Source organism: Zootermopsis nevadensis, unplaced genomic scaffold (assembly GCF_977971745.1).
Source record: "Zootermopsis nevadensis isolate Lab colony 2312 unplaced genomic scaffold, Znev_1.0 Znev_ptg000008l, whole genome shotgun sequence".
Lineage (NCBI taxonomy): Eukaryota > Metazoa > Arthropoda > Insecta > Blattodea > Termopsidae > Zootermopsis > Zootermopsis nevadensis.
The window spans coordinates 3,058,295-3,081,314 of record NW_028259140.1 but is presented as its reverse complement, the minus strand read 5'-3'; the positions used below and the strand labels follow the sequence as shown (position 1 = coordinate 3,081,314).

Genomic DNA, 23,020 nt, shown 5'->3' with positions numbered 1-23,020 from the left:
GTGGGTTTTCTATCGTGTCGTGAGGAAGTGGAAATCTTTGATCTCATTAATTTCATTTCTGTCAGCGCCTCAGTATTTGTTTTTGCAATTCTTTAATAAGATTTGGGACCTTGTTCCATGCGATATTAATATTGAGTCTCGTTTAACAGTCAGAACTGTCACTACACAGGCTTCTCTAACGAACTATGAAAAGTAGGTCTCGGCGATGGTTTACAAGGAGTCATAATAAAGGTAAATAAGATATGTAAAACAGGGAAATCAACAGGACGTGGTTAGATTTCAGATTCTCACGGCGACAGGTATGGAGATGGCTGTAATCTGGAACGTTTTGCCGCCTGGTAAAGTGTACCGACGTTTCAGAGATGATTACTGCGTCCATCATTAGGACGCCCTGATGAAGGAGGCAGTAAGCACCTCCGAAACATCAATAAATATCTAATAGACTACATGGCGCCATATCCCAGAAGACAGACAACTTAAACGGGATATTGTTTATAATAGGATTTTTACTGTATATTAAGTTTTGTAAATTAAATAATTTTAAATGAGAACGAGGTTAATATTAAGCATCGACGACAGATCATATGTATGGAAATGCAGTAGTTTGTGTGTTTATATCACAATGAAATTTTTACCCCAGTAAGTTACCAAAGTGTACGTATGTGGAGGGAAATTTTTTAACTGCGGTTGGCTATACCCTCACCCTTTGACGTTTCTGAAAATACCGTTTTGCTTTCGTATTGCACGTTCCTACTATTGGCATACTGTAAATAAAATATAAAATCATGCTTTACTTTTCTCCGTTTCCACACATAAGAATCATCATCCTCTCATATGTTGATACAGCGTCATTAAATACTCTGAATAAATTATATGGCTGTGAGAACGGATAACCTCGGGCATTTCTGTCCGTGGCATGTGAAATGATTTCAATAGCACTGTCGCTTCTGATAGTTTATTGTTGTTTTTGTTGATTCCGGTCAGACTCCTGCCTGCTTTGACCACGCCCGGAATACTTACTGGTGCTGTGAGAAGTCACCTGGGGGTTGTAAATAGTTACAGCGTGACCCGCTAGCCAAGTCGACGACCAAGTTCCATTCGTTTTCGTAGTGGTTAAGCTCAAAGGAGCAAATTTCATACGGCACTGTCGTCTTTCTTTAGTTATATTTCCACCCCCCCCCCCCACCCCTTTCTTCTTTCAAAGTTTTTCTTTTTTTCGTGATCCGCATGGGAGATATGTAAGTGTTCGCCTCGCAGATTGCTAAAGGTTAACGTTCAAACACTGAGTGACGCGTGGCTTTTAGTTCGAACGTTTCGTGTTTCGTATTGAAATAAACGATAATTCACTTCCCATGTCATTACAGTGCCTTCAAAACATTAACTAACCCCGGACCTTATCATGAAACATTTGAATTTAGTCAAATCCATTAATTCGCATATTTATCCAAGATCCATTTTAATATTATATTCCCATCTACGATTAGTTCCCCTACGTTTTCCCCTGTCTTCACGTTTTTCGACCAAACATATGCATGGTTTCTTCGTCTCTTTTATACTACAAGGTCTGTCTGATTTAATAACATAATGTTATGAAGTAGTAATGAAGATTTACTAGCAAATAAAATTTGTATTTTCCATAATAATTAATTTTACACATAAGTTGATATAATTGCGTCATATTGTGAATTAAAATCTAATTATTCGTGATTTTTTTCCGTCTAATCAGATGTACCAAATATGTAAATGATATTTTAATATCTTATGTATAATTTTATTTATATACAATTGTGATTAGACGGGAAAGAAAACACGAATAATTAATTTTACCCTTTGAAGCCCTGAGACCGTCTAAGTAACATGGAAATTAAAAACTCAGTTCTTACCTCAAATAATATAAAATTCATCTTTATTACAAATATCAAATGACTAATATTGTTTAAGGAAATAATCCCTTATTATTCTGAGGAAAATATGAAACCCATAGATACATATAGATATTGGAAAAAATTGCATAATTAATTAATGTAAAATAAAGTGGTAAATATAGTTACCATTGAGCTTTAAAATGTTGAATTTAAGTCTCATATTAAGTCGTCATATACATTCACCTTTAATGTATCCCAGCAGCGTATTCTGTGAACATGGCCACCATCGTTTAATGCTTCTCAAAATTCGCTGTGTTTGATGAGAGGCCTCACACCTAGAAATTTTAGAACTCCATCCACCGTCATTAGAACACAACATTGCGTATATCAATACACCTTTCTTCAATACCAGTCTTACTTTATCATTGGCAACAAATGATGACAAATGTTACGTTCGTACACAGATAACGCCATGCTACTAATATTTATTTAGCAAACCAGCAAACTTTATTTATTTAAATTTGTGGTTTTATAATTTGTGTTACAATTTTACTGTGACATTGGATTAATATGGTAAACAAAGGAAAACTTTCAGAATGGTGACATTTAAAATATTTAATCAGATTAAATAAATTAAAATGCAAGTAATAGATTTTTAAATAGACATATGTTACCATCACAATGATTGTAGTTGTGTTCTTGATCTTGAAGACAGTTTGTTTAAATTAACTACGGTGTTTGAAGACGATTGTAATTACTTTGCCATAACGTAACTATATATTTTATAGGCCGGCTGGTATCTTGTTCTATAACCAACAAGGATAAGTTTGACCTTGTTTTATGAAAATGTCTCTGTTGAGAAACACCTGCTACCTTGTTTAGATCCATAGGCCTGTAGTCACTTCCTCTAAAGAAGATTTACTACAAATACGAATGGCGTTTTGAAAGTAAACACTGAACCCGTTTTTACTAGAGCAAAGAAATAAATACGCCTCAAGTAATAAGGAATATTGATCTGACAGTGGGGGAAACAGTATATTGAAATATATCTTCGCAGTACTTAAAAGAAATATACCTCTATCTTTAAATTTCTATGAGTGAAAGATATTTAGCTACTGGAGTGTAGAAACGTGGGTTTGTCATCTTAACAATAAATTTAAAAATGTTAATACTGAAAACCAAATTACGAATTTTAATGAAACAGATGTCATTTTTAAAGACGGCGGACTCAAATATATTTCAACAAAAGCAATAATCTTTTAGCCTCTTTGTCTCCAGTTTCCATTTCTTCAATTTCTTCGTGATTTTATTTCTCGCGACAATTTCGAAGTATTTATTATCTATCTTAATATAATTAATTATAATGCATTCTGGTGCGATACATCAGCATATATTTAGTTTTTTTTAAGTTTACGTCTAGACCACGTTTCTTAGTACGGCTTGACAGGTTTGTTTTTATTGAATTCAACGTCTTCGTTAATTAAATTAGCATGATGAGTATATGAGAAGTGTTTTAGTCAAATCAAATACGTTCTGATTTGCTTGGACCTCCTTAAGGCATATTCTGAATCAAAGTTACAAAGGAGTAACCACCACAGTCTCCAACAACCGTCCTACACAAATAATCAATAACCAAAACCATTCTGGAAAGTTCTAGTGGTGCGTATGAATACAGAACACAACTTTGCTGGTATTATGGCATCAGATGTCAATTGCAGCGGAACAGATTTTAATTAAAAATAGACATACAAAATTGCGGCTTATGTTACTAGGCTTCAGGATACTGTTTCTCGGTCTAATAGTCAATCTAAGTGGTACTAAAATGAGGATACTTCGTGTTGCTGTTATTTAAAGTATATTTTTCCTTTGTAAATATGCATATATAATATTTATCCTCGAGATATTAGCGGAAATGTTCGCATGTCGTGAATACAAATAAAAATTCCGGTCTTTCCAAGGATTTTCGAGAATAACAATCAGTATCTCTCGTTCGCCACACGTAAGGGTTAGAAATATCACCAACTGTAAACCCCCTTATCATCACATTAGAGATTTTAACAATTTATTCTTCACGTATTATAATATTTAAAGTTTTATTAGAAAAATACAGGTCTACACGAAACACATCCGTTAGGATTTTACTTTATTACTGGTACAACTCAAGCTTGAAAGTTACTCACGTTCAGGTTATACAATATTTCAAGAATCTATCATGTTGCCTAAGCATGAAGTATAGATCCAGTGATCAGACGCATTTATCTTTACGCTCTCTCACTCCTCTGAACAAATTGCATGCAAACAGAGACAATTTAGTGTAAATGATGACATCCACGTTTTCTTTTAAAATTAATTTGATGTCCTTAAAGCTACCAATGTAAATCTTTTTCTCTCTTGGAAATCATTCTTCTGAGAGAAAGTAATGATACATATAGGGCGAAATCGATGGCTGGAATAAAATGTCTCGTATATTGAGTTTATTATGGAACCAGCTTATAAAAGGGTAAAGACTTGAGAATGTAACAAAAGGTTTCTAGTTAAAAGGAAAAGAACAGAATGGGTGTAGGGATAGTAGATAGGGGTTAATTTAGAAGAAAGAAATATAATATAAAAGATATACAGAGAAAGATAGCTGTGGTGTCATTACACCCTCCTTGTAGCAGTGTTGTGTAGATCAGTGTTTCGTATAAAGGACCCAAATAAGTTCTTCTGTACCAACAAAAAATGATGGCCTAGGGGGGGTAAGGACAAACGACTAACAAATTATTTATAATATAAGAAAATATTTGCAATATAAATGTGTATTTATGTTGGTTTCTTAATTTATGAAATATACCCTGTGATAAGGATAATAATATTCATAGTCCTCACCTTCTCTAGCACACAATGTTTCCTCTGTCCTGAGACAAGTCCGAATTCACAGATCCTTTTAATATTATACAGCCATCTATGCTTAGGTCTCCGGACAGCCTCGTTCCTTCATGTATTTAGGCTACAAAATGCATACGCAAAGTTTCTTATTTTGCGTTTTATAACTAGGCAGTATTTTCCAGTGAGTCATAAATATGCATTGTAGTTTATTCATCGCAGATAAAAAATTGAATTGATAACTAAATGACTGTCAGAGTTTTTAGAACTAGTGAAAAATTGTGTTATTAAGACGTTTTCGGTACTGAAATTCTTTGAGGTGTAAAAAAAATAAAAGTTAAATTAATAAAATTGCGCTGTAAAATTTCAAATGCAGGCTGACTGATATCATATTCGGGGTCTAGTTCCCTCATACTAAATTATTTCGGAAGTAAGTTGCTACTTGAGATTTCTTCCACTAAATCTATTGTTTTTAACACTGCATTTATTCTATACACCCATTACAGCAAAATATCTGAAGGCAATGGGGCAGTTACACACGTGAAGACATTAATATGACGCAGTGTTTCCATATGACGATAATTTCTACATTATAGATAAGTGCATGTCACATATTACAAGAAACATATCTCTGCGATATTTTTCAGGAAACATGAGTGTACCCATCAAAAATATTAAACGAACAATTTCAGTAATCATCACGTAATACGGAAAACGTCGGCTACAGAATTGGGCGTATTGCACTGTAGAATAAACACAGATATTTTAATAGTAATATACGTACTTTTCATTTCTGGAGTTTTCTGTAGTCCACATTTGCTGTTCATAACCAATCTCAACTTTTAATTCGGGGCACCTAATAACATTTTGATGGAGAAAATTCAAGAAGAACATGGAGTTACTCGTCGAAAGATGCGTACTGAATCCTAGGCAGATGGTAGAAAGCAGTGTGACAAACTTGCAGAAACCTAATAGTGTCCAATAGTACCAATTGAACGCAGACATTTTTACCATCCTAACTGGCCATACGCAGTGCAAAGAGAATGCTTGTAAGTTGCAGGAACGTGCAGTATTTGAAAGTCGTGAGAATATGAAACATTTTTATCAGGTTCTAATAAGCTCGCAACCCATAAATATAATTGTAAATCTTATAAAAGTAAAAGTAATTTTTGTTGAAATTAAGTTATGTTCTTTTTGGGGAGTCTGATTTTTGTTTTTTTAACTCGTTATTTTATATTTTGTAACTTAATTAGCCCTACATAAACCACACACGTAACATTAGTTGCGAGAGATTTAGTTTTAAAATCTGATGTATATTTATTTGTTTATTTATATATAAGTACATTTAAAATATAATGCATGGTAGTAAAATGAGAACATTTGTTTAAATTAATGTCAATAGATAATATAATTATCTGAAGATGTAGTTATATGCCGTAATTAATTATAATGATTTTTTAGCTTTGCGTATGTTTTGAATACTGTGTATATATTTGTGAGCCTTTTTCTTGAGATAAAAGTAAGTTTAAAATACTTTTTTGTATTTTCCGTGTGTGCGTGACATATTCAAAATCTGACGACGTAAAAAGATTTTACGTCTTTTTTTCCCGAACAGGCAGAATATTTTCAGTGTTACCATATTTAATCTTGCGTCTTGTTTACCCTATTTAACGTTCGGAGCAGACATAACGTTTTAATTTAAAAAATCCCACTTTGGTTTTACCTGTCAGCAAATTTTTTTCTTTGAGTCGTCTTTGTTTTTCTAAAGTGTTCCGTGGTTAGAACGTTGCTATTGCGTTGTGACAATTTTGCTCTACCGAGTTACTACAGAATCGATTGTTTTATTTTAATTTACATGTAATTTTTAACTACTGTAAGTGTATTTAAATGAGGATAAGTACACTCGTGTAATTAAGTTAATTAAGTTGCTGAGTTTACGAAGTCTTTTAGCACACGCTTTCTCCCCCGCGAATTGTTTACGTTAATCATAAGTACGTAATCATATGCAATTCTTGTGTACTAAGTAACGTGAACCTCGTTATGTTCTCATTAACTCTTAGTGTTACTTATTCTATAGTCAAAGCTTACGTCTGCGATGTACATTTTCCACTGAATGAGTTACGTCACATGGAGGGGTATTGCTTACTCCTTACCCTCTCCATCTTCCCTTCTTTTCTTACTGTAATGTTGCTCAGGCCCCCATATATTTTGCACCTCTGAAGCATCAGTAAACTTTTAGGAGACTACACGGCGAAATATTCCAGAACGCTTTCATCTTCCGTGACGCTCATTTCTCCATAGAATTACGTCGTCACAATACAATTAAATGAACATTTTATCCGAAAAGAACATCGGAACACAACGTACGGATTTAAATATTGTTCCGAATTAAATTAACCGCAACACAGCCTTCCTTGGTTTCTGAATTACCGTCACTTTTTTTTTGGGGGGGGGGTTTAAAGTCGTAAGATTAAAAGTTGGAGTTAGCATGTAGATAAATGAGTATCTTCAGTACATATTTTATTTTGCGTAAATATTTATTCTGCTAACGTCGAGGAATGGAAATAATTGTTAAAACAAAAGTGACTTGAGTGTTATTAGTTTGAGGCTAGTAAATTTTCTCCTTAATATTTATAGACCAAGCCCCATTGAGACGAAAACTAATTCTTAGACAGGTTTCCCCAAGGTTTCATCCTATTATAACTTAATAGGTCATCCTGGGAACGGCGTTGAACATATGTACAGTACTTCAACTTATGTATTTTTAAAATCCCCGATAAATATTTGCAATTCAACAAATTCGAACACAAGTTTATAATTAAATTTTTAGTTACACGATTAGACGATTGCACTCCCGTAGTCTTGTGGATTTTTACTGACGTCTCGGAAAGATTTGATATCTGCGTCGTCATAGTTGAGCCCTGTTCCTTCAGGACACTTGTTTACAGACGCATGAATACACGATTCAATAACACAAAACACTTGAACACTATGTTATGAAGGCGAGCATTCACTTCATACACAGAAAAAGGAATATGACAGACATGAGAATATATTTGTCAGATCTGTGTTAAATTATAAGCTTCGTTTAAAACATTTACATATTCTATGTTTCAGCACACATTGAGAGAGCTCTAGAAAAGAATTAATGTTAAAGCAAGATATTTTATTTTCGTAGTTGGCTTTTATTCCTTGCTTTAGATATCGGATGAAAGTATTACGTCAGGGAAATCTTACATGTCCAGGATTTTATATATTTAATAGGTGTACTAATACGGTAACTCGTTTCTGCCGCTTTTGGATAATATTAAAATGTTCGATCTTATCCATACAGAGAACATGACTTAACGGAAAAATAATTTAAAAAATTATATTTCATAACAACAGTTTCAGTGCTTTATGGAATAGATTTTACTGTGATTATAAATATTTTATCGAAATGTGAAATGAAATTAACCCGTATAGGAAAGTCATGTCTTTCGTAAAGTTACTTCAAAACTTTCTTCATCTGGTGGCTGCAAGTTGCATAGCATTAAGGAAAAGGAAAAGTAGTATCTCGTGTTGAAGCCTTGAGATGCAAGAAGCCTGGGAGTGAACCGCGTCTCTCTGCATCGCCTCTGTATGCTCGCCTGAAACAAAAACGCGTTATCCCGCCGTGTGCAAACGAAGAAATATTTCCTAGAGGAATAAGCAATCTATAAATGGGCACCCCTGACTCCTAGTTATTACGCGTTTGAATTATGCAACCAGGGTAACACAAGATGACTGTCTTACGGATTCTTGCGCTATGTAGTCTGGTAGACGTTTACTGACGTTTCAGAGGTGCTTGCTGCCTCCATCATCAGAGTAAAGAGTCCAGGAAGAACCTCTAAAATGACGTTAAACTTCTACCAGACTGCATGGCGCAAGAATCCGTAAGACAGACACGTCAATACTTAACAGAATATTACTCCGCCGTGAATGTTAGTCCCACAAATATAGATCGAACCGAGTAATGTCAAAGTTATTATTTATTTTTATTTAGTGTTCTGTCTGACGACAGGTCCATATGAACAGGATCCTTCCATCCTTTTCTCTTCTCGGACTGGGACCTGTTCATATACGTTCTTGGCAGATGATCCAGAAGTGGTTTGCCATTGCCTTCTTCTGTGTGTGAATGGAGTAATTGTTGGGATGCCACGGAGAATCCGGGGAAGCCCCCGGAGGAAAACTCCGTGTTGCCTAGACCACGGTCTTGCCCAACAGAAGTTATAAATTCGGGCACCGCCGGGAATCGAACCCGAGACCCCAGGATTACAAAGCCAGCGTTCTGTGAAGCTCGGTGAATTATGATCTGACGAGGCATTGGCCATTAGTCTCCAAGCACCATCTGAGTATTGCTGACGCACGAAGAAATATCAGATATGACATCTGCGTAGGAGTTCTGCGCTGTATCACGTCATTATTTGCTCTTAACTAACCTTCTAAAGTCTGTCAGTAACTATAATGTCTACGTCCCACATACTTTTAACAATTATTAAGTCGCATTTTCAACAAATGTATTTCGTGTGATTCTTACTGTAAACTAGGTTTTTGTTGTTTTTTTCCTTGGGCGACCAATTGATGTTTGTAATGGTAAAGTGTGGTGTTTTCTTTGCGGTACGCACTGGATCCTTAAATGCTTAGACGAGATTCGGCTTTAAAAGGAAAAATAATCCTGTTAAAATAAAATTTCGAAAATAGAAATGTTTTTTCTTTCGTAATCTTTTGCGAGAGAACTAGTAGTGACGATAATTTGTAATATTGACCATAAAGAGAAGTTTGAAACTAGTGAGAGGTGGAATGTCTGGTGGTACAATAACATTAAAAAAAAACAAGCACATACGTCATTGCAGCCTGGCTGACTTATATTCTCAGAGTTGTAAATGGGTTCCATCGTTTGTGGTACTACTTTGAAACTTATATTTGGCAGCGAGAATGGAAAAAAAACAAATATTATAACAGCTCAGCAGCGGGCGAGACGTTCCACGAACTTGCAAGTTAAGTGTAGTAATGATTTATATTTTAATCGAGTTGAAATTCGTCCCGCCGCGTAAAGAATGGAATGGAAATTCAAGACGATGGAAGTGAAATATGTGTATAAATTTGTGTCATCTACGAGTTATTTTTTACATTTCCTCTTTCCCATTTCTTCAATCCTCAACACCCCCCCCCCCACCGGCAAAGCAAACATGCTATAAGAAGTTAAAAATAACAAAGAAATTGTCAACACCCTACAGAAAGGGGGTGGAAATAAGATTTTCTGCCTCAAATCTCGTATTTTCTGTTCTTCGGTTTCAGACACATTATGTAAAAAGCACTAGACTTTAATGTCATTTCCTGTACTAATTCTTTTAGTCACTTCCTAATCTTGGAACCATTATGGAAATATTTAAGCAAGCGTGGTCAGGCCGTAATATGTGACCAATATTTTTATAAAACATTTTCTGGTTACCAACACACGAAACGACGTTTCATAATTGTACTTCAAACTTCCACTGTAACAAACCGAGGGTTTAAGTCATCTTCAAAAACATACAAACCAAGTAACAGGCCTACGTATACTGAAAATTGTGAATGGATATCTGTTTAATTTATGGCGTTAGCAAATGTCTTATTTAACAGTGAGCAATGCTGCATTTTGAATTTGTGAGAACATTTTCTTCAACAGCATTAAAAAGTTGATCTTTGTTTGCGTTTTGTTTGCGATGTGGACAGAATTCTTTAATATTATTTCATCGAGTTTCTGATTTAAATCAGATCGTGTATTTAAGGAATTAAAACGTACAGTTTAATCTGTTGCTATCATTATTACGATAACTGTAATACCCTTTTAGACAAATGAAATTACATTACCTGCGAGTTATAGACTACAATAGTGAGATACGAGGTTTTTACGGTTGTGAGGATGATATTGTTGTAAATTGGACTTGTAGGTACATATTTACGTTTGGGAGGAACATACTGCAGTCATCTTTAAGGTAGCTCCCCATTCTAATTCCTGCTGTGATGTTAAATTACAATAACGTGTTGTGAGGAATGTTCTAATTCTGCCAAACAGCTCGCTCCCGATAATTGAGTATTGTTCAATTGCCTACGTTCTATTCAGCCTGGTCTGCGGTACACTGTGGAGCGTATTGTTGATATGCTGAGAATTCTATTATCAACTAATTTATAACAGACCGTAATTACTATATATGATATATGTCTGCCAATCAGATAAACGACCAGTTAAATTAACAAGTGGATTCTGTGTTCCGATCTAGTCCTTAATACGAGGCGCGTCCACAAAGTAAGTTTCCCACTCGTCCCACAGCTAGCAAACCTTATATTGCGCAAAGCGACTGTGCGTACGTGATAGAGCAATGACGTAGCATGGCGCATGCACTAACGGCACTTCCCGCGTTCTCACAGTAGCATCGTTGCAGCTGTTGAAGATGGAGGTTCTTATTCCAGCTCCCGCCGACTGTGAAGTGCGGTCAATGATAACGCTAGGCCGCACACGGCTCGACGGACAGCAAGTCTCCTGCAGGAGTTCAGCTGGTAGGTGTTTAATCATTCACCCTACAGCCCGGACCTCGCTCCCAGTGATTTCCATCTTTTCCTACACCTTAAGAAATTCCTGTCCGGTCAGCGTCAGCGTTTTGAGAATGACAGAGAGGCGGAGATGGTTGTCACACAGTGGTTCCAATCCCAGGCGGCAGACTTCTACGACGCAGGTATTAAAAAGTTGGTCCCACGGTATGACAAATGTCTCAATTCCGGTGGCGAATATGTTGAAAAATAGCTGGACACTTGCTGTATCTGTTGCAATAAATATTTCCATGAAATTGTGTTTTGTTTCTGTAAACGGCCCCAGGGAAACTTACTTTGTGGACGAGCCTCGTATTTACCAGAAGTCTTGTTTTAGAATACGAACTTATGATACTAACACGAAGGAGACTGTTAAACTGTAGTTATTGAGAACCTGACAGTCACTAAGCCGATCTGTATATTCCCAGCTTTCTGTGGAACGCGAAAGTTCATTACTGTTACCCAGTTTAATCCAATCTAAACATATTCATATCATATAAAATCCTTTTTAATATTATCTGCCCCTCTTATGCCTGTTTTTCAAGTGGTCCTTCCTTTCGGGTTTCTGACTGAGATTCTGTTTCCAAGTACAACAAAATTTCTTCAGAGCTGAATAAGCAATTGGTTACCTTCTAGTACGATGAGGGCCACGGTCGCCGGTCGCGTATCTGATGGTATGCACGTGTAGTTTCCGGCGTCCACGTGCAATACTCCTGCCACCGTCAGCTTGCTCGTTGTCTGGAAGTCCGTCTTTTCCGTATCAATGCTGATTCCTCCTCTGTCTGCCTGTAAAACAAAAACAACAACAGAATTATAAGTAAGTTATACAGGGAGTTTTCCTTTTTACGAACGCGGACTCGGACGGGCACTTCGGACACTGCTCCAATCCCGAAACACAAATGTTTGCTTTACGGCTGCGTTGCGTAGGAAACTCCCTGTATAAATTAACTATTTATTTGTAAATGCAAAATTGTGACAGTCGGAACATATTTCTCGTCTGATTTCAACACCTAGGCTCCTCGTAAATAGGATTAAGCCTCTGTACCTGTAGATTTAGAGTAATAACTGTTGGCGTAATTTTTACTCAGAATGGAAAATATGAATTAAAAAAATATTTTGATGAGAAATGAAATCCTGAAGTTTTGTTTTTATCGTGTTTTTAACGTTCAGTGATGCAAAGGTCCCTGAAAGCGAGCATGCTTAGTTAAAGTCACTATAAACTTACAGCCGGTTCAACAGCAGGTGTTGGCCTCTTATGGCCTACACTTTATCAGTACATAAAACGACCCATTCCCTAGACTTACACGGTATAAGGCACGATATAACACTATCACCCACCTGTAGTCTACATGTGTTCGAAGAATATGCTAATTTGGCAATGAATGAGAGAACACAACATCCCATATAAGGTTATCATATATGTGGATATCGCACGGCGAAATAGCAGGAGTCTGCGGAAAATTACGTGATAAGACGTTCGTAAAGCATTCTTCACCAAAAATTATTAATTATGAATTCAAAGAGGATAAATTGCAGTTATATTTTATATATTTAAAAGTGCATTCTGCTGAACTGACTGCTTTAAGTCATAAACGATACAGAAGGCCAGTGGAAATATTGGGACGTCTTATGGCCTACTCCTTGGAGACTGCGTGAATTTTTAATTAAATATCGGGAAATCGAAATCGTATAATGGTAATAATTTTCTTACAATTACTGCACCCAGACTGACTTATGAATGACATAAGTTTATATGTAAAAAGTAATGAGATTATTTACTGTTCCGCCAGAATTTTCGGGAACAATTATTTTCGATACATCTGTTTTTGAAGTTTCTAAAATCAGGATATTTTTTTTTTCATTTCGAGAAAACTGAATTCTAAATAATTGTTTTCCTCCATATATGCATACAGAACATGTTCATACGAGGAGGTAATGTATCACAATTTATGAAGTTTATTTTAACCAGCATTACCCCTGCAGACATGGTCCCATACTATCAAGTAATTTTAAGAATTCCTTTATCTCAACTTTTCAGCAGAAATAAATGCGCTCCGTGGAGGAAAAATAAATAATCCGAACAATAAACTCTAAGACGTAATCATAATATCACTGTGTACATTTGTACTTCACTATTATTGTTACACAGCATAGCTTAACAAAAAACACAATAAAATTCTGTAATTAATTTTTGTTCTTGAAATTAAAAGGAATGTTTTAATTATTTCATCAATGCCCGAATGCGTTTTAATTTATACTTTTATCGCCGAGTTCCTGAAATGACTTTGTATATTAAATATGTTCTCACTTTTAAAAGAGGCTTTGTCCTATATACTATTCTACATTACGTTAATTAATTTCACAAATTAAACACTTTTATACACGTGTATTAATATCTGAAGTGTCAGTTTAGTTCGGATGTAACCATTGCATTTCTGTTATGCGGATAACTGAAACCATATTTTAAATTTACTGATAATGTCACGTAAGTTTTAATTCTCCTGCGCCATTATTATTCTCACCTTGTGTAGTCTTTCTGAATATTTGGCACTGTACTTTTACCATTATGAGCCGGGATAGCTCAGTCAGTATAGTGACTAGCTACGGGGTTCGATCCCCGACGGAGGCAGAGGATTTTTCCTCTAGCTTCTGCGTCCAGACCGGCTCTGGGGCCCACCCAGCCTCCTCTACAATGGGTACCGGGGTCCTTTCCCGGGGGTAAAGCCGGTCGGGGCGTGATGCTGACCACTCACCCCATCTAATGACGAGGTTGAGAATGAGTAGGAGCTATACCTCCTCTCCCCCCAAGCGCTTACATAGCGTATAGTGGGACAAACCTTACTTTTACCATTACTTTCTCTCATGTTGTGCTAGAAAGTCTGCTTCAGAATCGGGAAGTTCCGGTTTCAAATCTCGGTCCGGAGTAATGCAAACCCTGATCGCAGTTGTTGTTGTTTTTTGTCAGTGTTTGTTTTACGTGAACGCCATAGCAAACATGACGGTATGCCAAATACCACTTCACACTTCATAGCACGCAGAAAGACAAGAATATGACAGACGTCTTAAGAACGGAGTGTACGTGAGACGTACAATGAAAGGTAACGACTTGAAAGAAATCAGTGTCCATCCACTAGACTACATTGACAGACAAGTAACTAGTTTCATACAATGAGGTTAAAGGTGGTCGAATTCCTCGGAATTGTTACATTATGCGTATATGTCATTTGTTTCTTATGCTGCGTCGACACCTGAATCTCGTACCTTGATATTTTTTTTAAAGTTTCTTGATCAAACTTTCTATGTATTCATTATTTCCGCATTATGGTAAATGCTCAGTTCATATCATGGAGAAAACTGCATAATGACGAGCTTGAAAATCTGTACTCCTCCCCAGTATTGTCAGGGTAATTAAGTCGAGAAGAAATATTGGTGGTACATGTAGCACGCATGGATAGGACGTGTTCACCGGGTATTGGTTGGGTAACCTGAGTGGAAGAGACCGCTGGGGAGACATAGACGTAGATGGGAGGATAATCTCAGGCGGGATCTATGGGAGATAGGAGTCGAAGGAGACTGGATTTTGTTGGCCCAGGACAGGGTCCGGTGGAGGGCTTTGGTTAATTCGGTGATGAACATTCGGGTTCGGTAAGCCATCTGGTTGGTTGGATCCACTATTTGGGAAGCCTGAGGGGAAGAGACCGCTGGGGAGACCTAGACGTAGATGGGAGGATAATCTCAGGCGGGATCTATGGGAGATAGGAGTCGAAGGAGACTGGATTTTGTTGGCCCTGGACAAAGTCCGGTGGAGGGCTTTGGTTAGTTCGGTGATGAACCTTGGTGTTCCGTGAGCTATCTAGTTGTGGCTTACGGTATTTGAAGCGCATACGAAGCTTAAAGTAGGCCTGAACTGGGCCAAACGATCAACAAAACGCTCTTGGTGAGTGGGCTCCCTGAGCCAAGATTAGAACAGAAGGTGCTCACAATCGAGATTTTGTGCAAACACGACCTCGTTCACTATTCAAAAGCTTCGGTGCGGTTCGTTGTCAGGGAATCCACGTCACTGCTGTCTCTTTTGGACTGGACAGATTGAACGACCCACTAACATTTCGAAGGACCCTATTCCGTATCTTGGTCGGGGTGACGAGTTATTCTGTCTGAGGTTTCCCCCGGTTTCTTTCGCCTAGCTAAGCGATTATTATGATACAGGGAGTTTATAGATACAGCAGCTGTAAAGCGAAATTTTGCGCTGCGGACAGGGTCGGCTTGGCGGGAAGAGCGTCCGACCCTGCCGCCAGAGTCAGTGGTGCGCTTACGGTTAAATCATACGTTACTATGCGCACGACATCCTAACTCATTCATAAATATTACTGCAGGTCATGAAATTATTACAATATTTCGTACACATGGTGATCAATCATGCACATGTACTAATCAAGAAATTCGCACGTGGGGCCTTTCAAACACAATTGAGAAAAGAGACAAAGGAGATACAAAACGAGAGATAAAACGATAAATCATGGATTAACGCATATAAAATATAAATAGAACGTGTAAATAAATAAATAAATAAGAAAGAAAACGGTGAGAAGAAACGGAACAGATAAAGAAAAATGGAGCAATGCACAGTGAAGGAAAGCGAGGAGCTGGGCAATCGGTTTAAGCTATGCAGACGTTGGTCTGAAACAAGTGCATCACTGTTCTGAGATCTGGATTATGAAATCAATTACGTCTCATAAAGCACGAAAATGTTGAGCACGTACAATGCAACCGCAGTACCTGTATTGAGACGAGGCGGCCAGAGTGGAACCAGTCTACGACGCGTGGAGGTCTAGTACCCAGAGAATAGGGTGCAGATACCACGCACGTAAAGGTGACCGTACTCCCCTGGTGGACATACTGCTCCCGCGGTCCCATAATGCTTGCTGCAGTAAACAAAACACAGTCATGAAATTCCATCAGTCTCGTCTTCCTCTCCAATCATAAGTACGAAGATGGCTGTTTTAGGCATTTAAGAGGTGCTTACTGCCTCTGGGTAATCTTCCACCAAACAACATGAAGGAATTCCTAGAAGATATATTTAAATTCGTCGCCGTGATAACCTGATATCTCACTCATAAACTATAATTAAGAACGTTGATGTCGTGGAAGCTTGTAATTAGATACAGACATCTTTTCAGAATATGAGATGAATATTTGAACAGAAAATCCAGGACATCGCTCTTTTCACTGCCGAATTAAATGTTAATGTTTGTCCATTCGACATATTTTTTTTTTCTTTTTATTTTGTGGAAAAAAAACTATGAAATCGTAATCTGATAGGTACTTCTGTCTATACGCATACTTTATTTCCAGTTTTAACATGTATGTAGTTAAGTTATAAACCATTAATTTGATGAGAGAACTTCAGCTTCATGGCAACATCAGCAAACTAATCTATGGCGACATATGTGCTCCTTATATGTGATGCATTCATACCCCACAGCAAAACAAGGTTCATTACCATTTCATTAAATTTAGCCTACCTCGTGTGGTACACAGTAAACAATACACTTTGTGAACGCTCACGTTTGAAAGGCCTGTCATCAAATGGGAAAGGGATTTTTTTTTTAAAAAAATACGTTTTTTTCATTAAAATATACTGATATTCATAACATGCTGAAGACTATACTTACTCGTTCGGAAACTTGAAAATTAAATCAGAGGATGGAAGTAAATTTCAACACGACTGAATGTTTTTATTTTGTGAACGGTGGTATTAATTAGTTTTAATGAAGAAAGTACGTAAATGCTAAAGAAGTTGTTACCTTTCAAAGGCATCATTTATGTGAGAAATAAGAACGTTTCTTATGTAAGCCTACAGACAGGGAACCTCTCAAAAATCTGAGCCACATCGAACAGCTGTAAGGATGTCCCATGGCATTTTATATGGAAAGAAAATTTATACTGCGCAATGTAGGAAAACTGTAATATTAACCACAGTAATGCCCCGGTTAACGCCAGTATCTGGGCCTTAATATAAACTCGAAACCTAATGACGTTCAGTTTCTAAGCCTCTGTTAATTTCACTCTGTATTATTGTAAAGAAATTAATATTCATAATAGTCGTAAATGTTAATCTTTCAAGGCCTGTGGGAAGAATATGTACCACCTGCTTTAACATTTAGTAACTGATTTGATTCGCTGTGTAAATTTATAAATATAAAATGACACAAGCTCTGTTAGATGCTAGTGAGGAAGTGTTAGATGACTATGCCAGTGCGTGATAGTTACTTTGGAAGGTGACTATTATGGAATCAGTAGTATTTCGGAATCAGTGTCTATGTATATTGGCCCAGTTTCAGTGAACCAATGTTCCACAGCAGATTAAAGTTATCTGGGTCTATTATCGTATGCTGAAAGATGTTATGAAATTTCAGCGTATGACGATTCACATTATAGACGGAAATAATGTCACGTTAGGACATTACGAATAGTTTTTGGCATGAATTATGAGTGTATGAAGAGAATTCTTGGCCCGTCAGTGTTAATACATTCTTCCAATGCCATGACGTTCAGGGATTGGCATTCCATCAAAACGTTTTACCGATCATGGGCTCCTACTATAAATTCCTTGTGCGACATGTAAAAGTACTGACATCCAATATTGATTAAACTGTTCATGACGTTTATACACATACCAAACGAAAAGTTGGATGGACTTTCACACACAGTAGATGATCTGTTACCGAAATTCTGGATAAATTTTATTTCAACGCAAACAGTATGGTCTTTTCACACAAATTACCTAGAACATTCCTGTTAAGTTCGCTACCTTCTTCATTCTTTTATGTGGTTTTACTCAGTTCTCGAACTATAGAGATTTGAGGTTACAAATATTCCAATGTCAATACATTTTAAATTTCAAATAAATCGCTACTCGCATACCGGTGATTATATTTCAATTAAATTAAGTGGAAACGTGTTTCAATTCAATTTACATGTGTGCGCTTGTCGGAAAACTGAAGAAAAAAACATGCTACATCCTAAACTTTATACGAACATGCTGTCTCTGTCTTCACGGTTAAAATGAAGTATTTTTGCCTGTGTCTCAATTGTTTCTTCATAAGGAGAGATTTAGAAATTTTAAATGAAGCTTCAAATGTTCTGGTATATTCAAAGTGATTCTTCTAGACCAGAGGTATCCAACCTTTTTTGTTCGCGTATCCCCAGATATAATTTTTCTTCAACTTTGTACCCCCAAAGTTGTTGGTTTATAATTCAAGTTATACATAGTATATAATCTACATCTAAAATAAATTACATTACTGATTATTCAGTGTTTATCATAAAATAATATATTTTTTTAAATTTCACGTACCACCGTGGGTACGCGTACCCCAGGTTGAATACCACTGTTCTAGAGCAGCCTACTAAGGTCATTTAGAAAGAGACGGCTGTTCCGGGGGCCTTCACATGGGTGGGGAAAATTTGTCTAAATTTTAATTGATATATTTTGTAACTTTACAAATGACAATCACTTCATAGCATCTTCACTGCATGAATTCTTTCCATATAAGATATATGCCCTATTTGGAAATAGAGGTACAATTTGATACTCGTTGCTATTCTCCTAGCTTCATTCACTTCTTGTTTCTTGGAGTACCTGTGTCCCCTTCGCTATTGCTTCATTTACTCTGGAAACCCATTCTCCTTTCGCTGCCATGGCAACATAATCCTAACCTTTTATTAACAGTAATTTAAAGAGTGGAGCGTCGTAACGGCTGGTCGTAAGTAAAAAAATTCAACATTTGAGATTGGAAACACGTGATTTGCAACAACTTATCTCTCTTTATATTTTTCTGTATTTTGTCAAATAACCTAATTCTCCTAGATCCCTGGGTTTGTGGGACACGCTTTATCAGACTTACAATAGGTGTGGTGGCCAATGTGGCCTTACGTAATGAGTCTGTGCTGTACAGCTTGACTTCTAATAAACTTGAATTATTAAAGTCCCAGCTCGCGTGATGCTTTGATGTTAGTTCGTCCGACGAATACAATCATTGAACCAGTAGGAGCACATTCCAAGGCTCACTGTGGCATGCATTGTGAAGGTTCTTATTAAACTTCACTTAACTAAGAGAATATCAAAGCATAAATGGCATAACCTGGCTGTTAGATTTTAGTGGGTGGTATGAGAGGAGTCCTGCAGCTTCGACGTTTGTGACCGAGGTATCGATATTACCACAGCCACCAAATTGAGTGTCTTGTTATATGATAGTGCCAATCTTAAACCTAACCTAAGCAGATAAAACACACTTGCGGTTGTTCCAAAGACGCAAGTTCGACGTATAACATTTGAGAATTCCGGAAATAAAAGACGAGAAACATTTTAAAGTTTATTTTAACAAAAAGAGTACTTAATTTAAAGGCCATGAAAACGTAGTCACTATGAAACTTCTACAGATACTATATGCTAATGTGTATAATTTTACGATACTATAGCAAAACATAATTAACGCTTCATTTGTAAAAATTGTTTGTTATGTGTACGGTAATAAGCTTTTGCATTCCATAAAAAGTGGCGCTATTAGTGACTATAAGCTTCTCAAGAAGGATTCAGCCCCACTGATTTGGTTAGGTCTTGTTTTTTAAAAGAATTAGTAAGAAACCCAGTCCACATTTCGTCACCTATAGTTAAAAATAACTTGAAGAATCTGTACTAATTAATTCCTGGTTGAATTTTAAGGATAAAATTTGTTCATGCGTATTACGATAAAATAAAATATGCGATAATACTCGATTTAAGTAGCATCTCATTTACTGTTCATACGATAAAGATATGAATTACTGAACGCGGTGAACATTTCCAGGACTTGATTAATATAATATTGTTTTTTTCTGATTTCAATGTAATGTATTTTTTAAATAAATAAAGCATGTCCGAGGAGAACTTTGCGTAACTTTTCGATCACTCTGTATAACGACGAGTACCAACCTGCTGCCGACACATGTTCTGAGCCAGAGTCTGTGGGTGACACCTCCCACGGGGAATCTCTCATATCCGTCTCTGAAACAACGAAAGAAATGCACTTTCAGCGAAACTGGTGATGTCAAAGCAGGACACGCCTGGTCTATATATGTATGAATGAAAATAATGGAGTGGACAGCTGCAGCGGTAGTGACGAAAAGAGTGATTTGTCATAAAGCGATGGTCTGTGAAGACTGGAAGACTTGGAAGAGGGCCGGAGAGTTGTGAAGAAGATACAATTATTTAATAATCTCTGCAGTGTTAATATTCTAGTGATGTGTATTGGAGTCAAATCGACTTTCCTGTGTTACATAACGTGGTGATATTTTATTTGGAGTGTACTGTACGCTGCCTGCTGCCATCCCTTTCAGCAAACTTCTGGTCAGTGACTCGCTCCAAGGTTCCAATTTACAAAGTTCAGCGGCCAAGAACGCTGGAACGCAGTATAATGTTTCTATTATATCTGAGCCTTTCTATTAAAAGAAGGGGGCGCGTGTCGCCCGGAGAAGCAAACGTTTCAAACCTTAACCCACTGACAGATGACTCATTTTACCAACCTCTGCTCCGGGTTTGTTTTATAGCTGACGGATGACTTCATGGTTATGACAGGTGATCGAACATTTGCATACAACAAACATATCATGACCTGGTGATGCTATTCTTTATTGAGTTCCGATCCAGATTGTCTTCTGGGATGTTGCTCCGTGTAGTATGGAAGAAATGGACCGACGTTTCAGAAGTCCTTGCTGCCTCCATTATTAAGTTCTAATTTAGTTTGGAATTTACGGTCTTCAAGGAAGTGTGAATTAATATTATGGGCCTCGGGATTGTTACTCTGTGTTTCCTTCTGGTGTGTCTTCAAACGTTTCAGAGGAACATACCACTGCCATATTCTGGGCTGTCCATCCCTCGTCCCGCTTCCAGTGTTCTGATTGGGCAATCTTCCTGTGCTCTCTGGCCCATTCCCTCTTCTAACTTCAAAGACTCATCATCTTGACATTTCTTGCTTCAACTCAAAAGATGGAGGCAGCATGTTTTGACTAGCCAACTTTGGTATAGATCGCTCTATATGTGACGTAATTGAAATCTGTAGGTTTCGGGACTCAAACGTCAGGACGGTCAGACGATGTGATGGACTAGCAAATTGCCCGTCAAGATTGACGGGAAAATTTAAAGTAACTAGCACACAGTCATAAACATTATCCCATAAGGTCCAAAATCCTACAAAACAGCATTAACATGGCAACTGTTAAAACGAAATGTAACTAGTTCTGACCTTTGACGGTGAGTCGGACTGCGAAGTTGATTTTTGGATCGGTGTTCACCTGACATTCGTAACGACCTTGATCACGAGGCTGCGCACTCATGATGCGCAGGGTCCATACTTCTGATCCCGGGACGTGTAGCACTTCAAACCTAGAATCCGATGTGTAGGTCAGAGTGCCTGACGTCAGGATGTGCAGGTCACGTGATCGTATCCACGACACCTGCGAAGAATTCATGAATAGCACGTGACAATCAGAGAGAACAGACAAAAGAATAGCTGAAACGGCTGAGATGAATTTTTTTAAAAGAAGTTGCAGGACCAAATCAATAATCTGACCATTCGAAATGAGCTGCAAATATACAAGATGTGAGAGGAGACTTCAGACCGGAAAAAAAATCAGCATCTTTTACACGAATGAATCCAATTAAACATCCCGAAAAACTGTGATTTATAGGGGCGGAGATATTCAACAACCGAGGAACACACGGGAGGATGACCTCAGAAGGTTCCTATGTTTGGAACAGATCTGTGGGTCTCCCTTTGTGATGATAAACCGCTAAAGTTTGCAGACGTGGGGATTACGAAATGCAGGGAAGCCGTCGTCCTACTGGCCAATTAATAGTATTCTAAAGAGATCTAGGCATAGATGATAATGTGGAACTTCTGAAGGAGGATATAAACCGGACAGGAAACAAACCGATGACATTGTCTTTTGAACATGCAAATGAACCTTAGGGTTACGTAAAAGGCGGTGAATTCCCTGATTAACTGTGGAACTGTTAGCTTCTCAAGGATAATTCTGCTTCATGTAGATAGTTCTCAGTTTCTTCAACCAAATATTTGGCTAGTTCGATTTCTTTTTCTGAGCTGTGACTTGTACGCAGATGTAAACGTTTCGGATAAACGCTGTCTCCATCTTCATTTCATCCCTGAAGATGGAAATGCATGTTTATCTCTAAAACGTTGATATTTATCTACAAGTCCACACGATGTCACAACTCAGAAAAACAATAACGATATATTTACCGCCGTGATAACCTCAAACCCCAACGTACTAGTTCCTTAATATAAGCCGACACGTTCTTCCTCAGTCCCTCCAGGAAAATGCCGGGATAGTACCTTGACTTGTATTTAATACAAAAATTATACGCTGCATATAAAATTCAGTGTAGCTTTTAAATCAACATGGAGGAGTACAAACGTTTGTGAAAATAAGGGGTTATGGCCTTTGAAACTAGAAGAATGGACCACACATACGTACACTACAGTAAGTCTATGCTGTGAAGATGTGTCTTGGAATAGGAAAGGAGAATAAAGGGCACAGATTCGCCACCTGTGGAAGTAGACAGACAGATAAAGAATGTGGTGCATTATGGTTTTATCTGTGCACCTGACTGGAAAACATAAGCATCGTCCCTGTGCCTT

General features: G+C 37.3%; 2 protein-coding genes across 4 annotated transcripts in view; one reads left to right on the top strand and one right to left on the bottom strand.

The window, feature by feature from the left end:
- LOC110838089 (neuroendocrine convertase 1) overlaps positions 1-23,020 on the top strand; it is a 156,321-nt gene that overhangs the window by 1,432 nt on the left and 131,869 nt on the right. The window lies entirely within an intron of this gene.
- Positions 7,765-23,020, bottom strand: part of LOC110838093 (peroxidasin homolog) — a 77,164-nt gene continuing 61,908 nt past the window's right edge. For both annotated transcript variants that reach the window (XM_022080954.2, XM_022080953.2), the window contains exons 3-7: positions 21,605-21,815; positions 20,296-20,367; positions 16,098-16,243; positions 11,951-12,107; positions 7,765-8,359 (exon numbers count right to left, since the gene is read on the bottom strand). In XM_022080954.2, the coding sequence (XP_021936646.2) occupies positions 8,235-8,359; positions 11,951-12,107; positions 16,098-16,243; positions 20,296-20,367; positions 21,605-21,815 (711 nt within the window). In that variant the 3' untranslated portion in view covers positions 7,765-8,234. The remainder of the gene's footprint in view (positions 8,360-11,950; positions 12,108-16,097; positions 16,244-20,295; positions 20,368-21,604; positions 21,816-23,020) is intronic.